The sequence below is a fragment of the Aquarana catesbeiana genome, linkage group LG01, assembly GCF_042186555.1.
Source record: "Aquarana catesbeiana isolate 2022-GZ linkage group LG01, ASM4218655v1, whole genome shotgun sequence".
NCBI lineage: Eukaryota > Metazoa > Chordata > Amphibia > Anura > Ranidae > Aquarana > Aquarana catesbeiana.
In genome coordinates, this window is record NC_133324.1 from 3,425,948 (window position 1) to 3,434,393 (window position 8,446).

General features: G+C 45.6%; 1 protein-coding gene across 1 annotated transcript; it reads right to left on the reverse strand.

The window, feature by feature from the left end:
- Positions 1-1,035: 1,035 nt before the first annotated feature.
- On the reverse strand, positions 1,036-4,531 carry LOC141124137 (beta-1,4-galactosyltransferase galt-1-like). Its single transcript, XM_073612214.1, has one exon. It carries the CDS (start codon positions 4,514-4,516, stop codon positions 3,260-3,262), a length of 1,257 nt encoding a protein of 418 aa, XP_073468315.1. The 5' UTR covers positions 4,517-4,531; the 3' UTR covers positions 1,036-3,259.
- Between the last annotated feature and the right edge of the window lie 3,915 nt (positions 4,532-8,446).

The window sequence follows — 8,446 nt, forward strand, 5'->3', positions numbered from 1 at the left end:
GAGGAAGGATTGGGGTATAATAGAGAGGCAGAGGAAGGATTGGGGTATAATAGAAGGACAGAGGAAGGATTGGGGTATAATAGAGAGGCAGAGGAAGGATTGGGGTATAATAGAAGGACAGAGGAAGGATTGGGGTATAATAGAAGGACAGAGGAAGGATTGGGGTATAATAGAGAGGCAGAGGAAGGATTGGGGTATAATAGAGAGGCAGAGGAAGGATTGGGGTATAATAGAGTGACAGAGGAAGGATTGGGGTGCAGTAGAGGGACAGAGGAAGGATTGGGGTATAATAGAGGGAGGATTCTTGTACATTTTTCCTTTAGATCTACCAATAGCATATAAAATTAGGTCAAACCCAAACACCTTCACATTGTATGCAATCAGGCAGGCCCTCACACTACATAGTTGAAGGTAAATCGAAAAGGAAATTGAACAAAAAAATTCTATAGTGTGTAGCCAGCTTAACAGCACCTCCTGATCCAAGACAGTGGCTCCACCCTAAATACCAGGAAGTGATGAGAAATCTCTCCAAAGAGGACACAGACCAAAATTACATTTATAGTAAGTAGGGATGCTGGGTTAGAACTTGTATTAGATGACAACCCTCCCTTCCCTCTGTTCTTGTATGAGTGTCACAAGGACAGGGGGTGAGGGAAAACCTCCAGTGATATAGAACACCTTTGGGATGAATTAGAGCGGAGACTGCAAGCCAGGCCTTCTCGTCCAACATCAGTACCTGACCTCACAAATGCGCTTCTGGAAGAATGGTCAAACATTCCCATTGACACACTCCTAAACCTTGTGGACGGCCTTCCCAGAAGAGTTGAAGCTGTTATAGCTGCAAAGGGCGGAGCTAACTCAATATTGAACCCTACGGACTAAGACTGGGATGCCATTAAAGTTCATGTGTGTGCAAAGGCAGGTGTCCCAATACTTTTGGTAATATAGTGTGTAGCGGTATCCCCGACCTCCAAAGGCCTAATGGTGACCTCCAGAGTCAGGGAGAGCTGACATCCTTCCTTGTAGTGTGGCTTATTAGGCATGGTGGGTATAGTGCAAGATGGAATGATTGGGCACCAGTCACGTTTTGGATGCAAGAAAAGAGATTTATTGTCTCTTAAACAGAACTGGTGGGGAGAGGGTTAGGTCCAGGACACCCTTAGGCAGATGCAATAGCAATTGGTAGACTCCGAGACAAAATAATAGGCAGACAGCTATAAAGGTAGAGGGCCTGTAAGCTGGATGCAGAAACTGTATTTTGTAGAACTGCTGACTCCTATGGCAACTGAACTTTCAACAGTCAATAAAGATCTGTACTCGTAACTAACAGTAACCCGTTATAGATCTTCTCTCACATCTCACAGTATCTCACTGTAGATCTTTACTCAGTGAAAAGACTTCAAGATCCCAGTCATCACTGGATCCCCTGAGATCTTCCACATCTATCCCGCTGTACAATCCTCAAGCGTCACCCCCGCTAACCAGTTGGCTCCCTGGCTTGGCACTCTGCTGAAGTTTTCCCACTTCTTCACCGTACCCAGCTGGTGAAAAGGCTGCTCTGGTACTTCAAACTTCCATCCACTGGCCTCTGATAACAGGAGTGGTTGTCCCTTGATGGCAACTATTTTTCCCTTTACCTCTGGCCTTGAACATCACTTGCCCCTGGCGACAGGAGTGGTCTTCCCCTATGGCAACTGCCTCTACCTCACCGCTGGAAATGATTCGGCTCCCCGTCCAGCGGAACCTCTGCAACTTGGTTGGGCTTTCAGCATGGAGCCCCAACCCCATGCTGCTCCTCTCCAACCTGGATAGGTCTCAGACAGCCTAGCAGCCAGGTGCTCCCGGGATAGTCCTCAGGCTTCTGGCCTAGCAACCCGGAGCTTTGTGACACACATCCACCCAGACAGCCGTCCAGGTGGCACAGAACCCCGATCACCTGACTCCTCCCAAATAAATAGACCCTCCCAGTAGGCCAAGGGACCAAAGAAACCACTGCCAATTGGCTGAGACAACCCATCTATTCCTAGTCTGAATTTACTATGTTGTTGTCATTCAAATGTCACAGGCAACAATGCTACCTAGCGACAGAAGAGAGAAAAGCATCAAATCCAGAGTTAGGGAAAAGTCAGTGGATCTCCCTGACAATTAGCCAGGCTAGTTACCACCTAGCAAACTAAATTTGTTAGCAGCCCTGACTAATACCAGGGTGCTACATCAGCAATGACATGTCCTCCCCTTCATTCCATGTGTGCATAACAGGCCATGTTCTTCTGATACACCACATACCACCATGCACCCCTTTGCAGTAACTTCAGACCAGGCATATAACAGTCAATGGATCTTTACTGAGCAGAACAGGGCAGTCCAACGGCACAATAACAGTCTTCTTCTAACTAACTAAACACAGGCTGCCCAGAGCATACCTTCCAAGGTAAGAGTCCATAATGTGGAAGACTCCTGGTTCCAAAGGAATCTTCCCAAAGGTGCTCAGAATGTTGCTGATGGTTATATCTCGCTGTGCCTCTAATATCCTTCCCATGCAGGCCAGGGCGGGCTTTGAGCAGAGCTTTGAGCAGAGCCCTCCTCCTTTTTTATTAGCAGCCCAGGGAGGAGGACAGAGCCCAGAAAGCCTGGGAGACTGCAGAATCTGGCTTAACCCTCTCCCACCTGGGCAACCTAACTGACTGTCTAGTGCAATCACAGTTTTGACATTGACACAGGAGTTTTGCAGTGCAAGCAGGGCCTAAAATAAACATAATAATATAATTATAAATAATAATAATTATTTTGTTATAATTTTATTTCTTTTTTTTTTAACTGTACTGTGGTGTGAGGGCTTTTGGTGAAATATCAGGGTCTATCTCAGATCCTCTTCTCTGCATGGAATAAAAGAACAGGAAGTGCTCTACAGAGGCTTCCTGTTTATTCCAAAACTGAAGCAAGGTAAATACAGTTTGCTATGCTTCAGTTATGAAAGAAAAAGGGTGATCAGTCAGTACCAATCACTCACTGTGGGAATTCGGGAAAGGAAGGGGTAGTAGCAGTGCATAACAGTGAGGTGAGATGAGATGAGATTTGCAAATTCTTGCATTTTGTTGTAGATTTTACAGAGAGCACCGAATTTTTGGAATTATGGTTGTAGAACAAGGGTCTTCTGAGAAAAATGTCTTAATAACTCATTGATAAATGTTGAGTTTTGAATCAGGTAGACACAGAATTCCAGTCTTCACTCTACATTACAGGATATACAGGGGGGGTTCTATTGCTGAGGGAAAAGTCTCTGAATCGCCTTATCTACATTGGGCACTAAGGACAGATTGTATCTCATCAACCTATCGTCGGGAACGAGGTCCTTTACAATGACGTTGTTCATCTCTTTACAGTGGAAGAGAAAGGCCGTATCTCGTGCTACATCCTTTGAACTCCTTCTGTGTTTCACAGCAGTATGAACAGCGGTCTGAATTATGTCTCGGGGGTTCACAATCATTTTGGGGGAATCATAGAATTTCCAGTTTATAGGGCGTCGAAGAAGGTGAGTGAGAATATTGACCCCGGGAACATGAGACCACCTGTCAAATCCAGAGATGTTGACTGAAATGGGGAAGATATGGTTGTCAATGCGGAAGACACTTGCATCTGGGTGTTTATTCTGGAGATTCTCCATCAGTGATGACCAGTCCCAGTCCTTGATTGGAAGGATTATTTCATCAATGTCATTAAGGAGAACAAACTTACTTTTGTACATGTTCCTGTATAGACAATCATTTAGGGCTGTAAATTGTCCAAAATAACCAATCTCAGCAGTTAGTCCTTTGGAATAATGCCATTTATTTGTTGTTTTAAGATGACGGTCTATTGGCCATGGCACCATATCTAGAATTCCTTCATCAATGTAATGACGTAATACCTTGTTTACATCCTGGGAACAGTTGGTGTTATAGATGGTGACTCTGGAGGCCCCCAGAATCTTGTACATCTCAATACTCTGGATCATCTGGAGGACATTATTATAGTTTCCATACAAAGCAGAAATACAGACGGTGAAATTAGAGGAGATTGGTTGTGGTGGACGGTTCTTGACTTCAAACAGAAGATTCTGACTTGTATTTGTGGAATTAGTTGAGGAGAAAGACATATAAGTGTAATTACACCCAGAAGGTTCTGCACATAGAAGATCTGCTGTTCCATATGGAAACCCAAATCTGTCACCATGGTGGTTTATTTGTGCCCTGATAAAGATATTCTGATGGGAGGAACAATGGAAGATACAGTAGAGTTCTTTAATAGATGCATGGATGATAGTGATAACCCGAACTAATTGGCCAGGTCTAGGGTCATAATACGGGGAGATGATAAATGTTCGATTATCCAGAGCTGTAATGCCGTCTGTGGCAATAGGAAGTTCCTGAGATCTCATCTTCCAATGTTTAAATTCTATATGGTAGGAGAAAGAAAAGATAGCAACCCACACAAATATGACTAATGTGCAGAACATGTATCTAGAAGATGTCCACATTTTGGTCTCATCAGGTGATCACAGCTACAAGAAAAAGGAGAGAGAGAGAATAAGAGCAAAAAATCAGTTCAGTGAGATTTGAAATCTGCAACTCTAATGTAAAAGAAGGTCACAGGTCTTTGGGCATCATTACTTACCTGGTCTACCTGACACCTGGACAATTATTATGCTGTACAGAGAACATGAACCATGAAGTAAGATCATTAGTCAAGGCAGTAGGGATGAGGTTTGTTTTCAGGTGGACCACGTTTGAAGTAAACCCAGCCTGTTCAAGGCTCATGGACCTGCTAAACTAAGGTGCAATTTCACCACCATAGCAGCACCAACTACTAATAATGCACTTGCTGGCTTTCAAACTTAGGTCAGCTGGATCAGAAGGGCCAATAGGGGTCTTTTGTATAAGCCAGCCCCCTTAGTATAAAATGGTGGGTTCCCAGCAGCCCTATTGGCAATGCGCTTTAGCTGTGATAGGGAAATGATAGGAATTTACTGATAAAGTGCATAGTGATTAGTGAGAAGTGAATGTAGAATTGTGGGCACTGGTCTCGTTAAATAGATATAAACCCTTACTGAATGCCCTCTAGTTAGCAAAATTCGGTGTATCTTGGCAAACTAGGGAGAGGGGCGGGAACATCTTTTACATCTTAATGCTGCTGGTGCCCTGGGGTTTCTTTGCAGCCTGGCCACTTACACTACAGCAGGGGTAGGCAACCTGGGGCCCTCCATCTGTTGTGGAAATACATTTCCCATGAGGCATTGCAAGGCAGGAAGTTACAATTACTCCCAGAGGCATGATGGGACTTGTAGTTCTGCAACAGCTGGAGGGCCCCAGGTTGCCTACCCCTGCACTACAGAGATAACAGGCCGCATGTGTTTTTTCACAGGGCACATTGCCTTATGCCGCGTACACACGATCAGACATTCCGACAACAAAACCGTGCATTTTTTTCCGACGGATGATGGCTCAAACTTGTCTTGCATACACACGGTCACACAAATTCCAAACGTCCAGAACGCGGTGACTTGCAACACGTACGACGAGCCGAGAAAAATTAAAAAGAGCCAGTGCGGCTCTTCTGCTTGATTTTGTGTGGAATTTTTCTGCGTTGGAATTGTGTACACACGATTGGAATTTCCGACAACAAGTTTTGTTGTCGGAAAATTTGAGAACCAGCTCTCAAACATTTGTTGTCAGAAATTCCAACAGCAAAGGTCCGATGGAGCATACACACGGTTCGGATTTTCCGACAACAAGCTCACATCGAAGATTTGTTGTCGGAAATTCCGACCGTGTGTACACGGCATTAGAGTTTCTGGGTGCAGTTGTTTCTTTCAGGCCTTATTTTAAAAACATTGTAATATTCCTGGGCAATGTGCATGTTAGCACGTTGTTTATACAGAAATACAGTAGTTGCAACAACCACCATTCTCATATATTATACTGTGATTAAGACTTTCGCTGTCTGTAAGGGTTAATTCTGCTTAGATCTGGACAATCAGTAGACTTCTTTCGGAGCTCCGGAAGCATCCGATGCAGACAAGATAGTCATTGAATGAATGCTTGGTAAGAATCACATCTTTATACAATTTTAGACAAAGAATATTGCACAACTTAAAGACAAAGGAGGGAGGGAGGGAGGGAGGACAGAGTTCATCACATGACATATAGTTCCTATACAAACATCTAGCATCTCAGACATAGTCTAAACTAGCTGACATCCCAACCTGCAAAAACTCATTTCAGGGAGGTGGCAAACTCATTTCAGGGAGGTGATGCTTCACGCCGGCGCCGACCCCATCGACTGGGCACACATCAGGGCACGGGGCACACAGCGGGTCATGGGGCACACAGCGGGGCACATCATGGGGCACACAGCAGGACATGGGGCACACAGCAGGGCACATCATGGGGCACACAGCAGGGCATGAGGCACAAAGAGAGAGGCATGGGGCACACAGCAGGGCATGAGGCACACAGCAGGGCACATCATGGGGCACACATCAGGACATGGGGCACACAGCAGGGCACAGGGCACACAGGGGCACTGGGCACACATCAGATCATGGAGCACACAGCAAGGCATGGGGCACACAGTAGGGCACACATCATGGGGCACACAACAGGACACAGGGCACAGATCAGGGCATGGGGCACACAGCGGGGCATGAGGCATACAGGAGGGCACATCATGGGGCACACAGCAGGGCACACAGGGGTGCTGGGCACACATCAGGACATGTGGCACACAGTAGGGCACACATCAGGGCACATCATGGGGCACACAACAGGGCACACAGCGGGCATGGGGCACACATCAGGACATGGGGCACCAAGCAGAGCAGGGGACACAGGGAACACCATGGGGCATACGTCAGGACATGGGGCACCAAGCAGGGCATGGGGCATAGGGAACATCATGGGGCATACATCAGGGCACAGGGCACACAGCAAGACATGGGACACACAGCAGGGCATACAGCAGGGCATGGGGCACACAGCGGGACACTGGATACACAGCAGGGCAAAAAGCAGGGACCGTGTGTATGCAAGACAAGTTTGAACCATCATCCTTCGGAAAAAAATCCACGGTTTCGTTGTCAGAGAATCCTATCATGTGTACAGGGCATTAAAATTGCTTGCGCCCATAAAACAGTGACAAGCTTCAGTACCCTATATTTTCCATAGGCAATGCTTTAAATGCCCCTAAAGGTCATTCGTTTAGAGATAGCCAAGGATAATGAGCCCAGAGGACCCCTGATGTCTCACCTATACCAAATTAAACTAACAGATTGCAGCTCCTGACCTGGAAGTGACGTTTTACAAGTGGGTCAGTATCAGGAAGGGGAGATCAGTGAACAGACATTCCCTGATTTCCCCCACCCCTCTATCCGGCGGCACCCCCATGCCATTCCTGGGTTCACTAATGGGTGCATGGGAAACATGGTGGGAGCACACATGGTTGACCAGGCATTACCGGGGTGTGTGTAAAACCCCCCAAAGACACTGGCATAATATTTATGGCAATGGCTAGAGCCATTTCTTTGTAAGGTCAGGCAAAACCCGGATATTAGGGGCTTAATAACTGGAGATTTACATCATAAAGTATCCGCATATGCAGATGATCTTTTATTTTGCCTTACTAATCCTGTTATATCTATGCCGAACCTACTAAGAGAATTGGACCAATATGGTGCACTGTCCAATTTAAAAATGAATATGTCCAAGTCAGAGGCAATGGGTGTATCTATGACTACAACTCAAATTAATGCTTTAAAAATGAATTTTAAGTTTAGATGGACCTATACGGGCATCAAATACCTGGGCACGTTGATTCCACCTAAATTGGACCAAACCTTTGAGTTGAATTTCCCACCTCTACTAAGTAGAGTGAAAGTCTTATGCCCCGTACACACGGTCGGACTTTGTTCGGACATTCCGACAACAAAATCCTAGGATTTTTTCAGACGGATGTTGGCTCAAACTTGTCTTGCATACACACGGTCACACAAAGTTGTCGGAAAATCCGATCGTTTTAAAAGCGGTGACGTAAAACATGTACGTCGGGACTATAAACGGGGCAGTGGCCAATAGCTTTCATCTCTTTATTTATTCTGAGCATGCGTGGCACTTTGTCCGTCGGATTTGTGTACACACGATCGGAATTTCCAACAACGGATTTTGTTGTCGGAAAATTTTATCTCCTGCTCTTCAACTTTGTGTGTCGGAAAATCCGATGGAAAATGTCCAATGGAGCCCACACACGGTCGGAATTTCCGACAACACGCTCCGATCGGACATTTTCCATCGGAAAATCCGACCGTGTGTACGGGGCATTACTCTCTAAATGGCATCAGGGCCTTTTCTCTTGGTTCGGTAGATGTAACATAATAAAAATGTCAGTATTGCCGAAATTTTCCTATCTTTTTCAA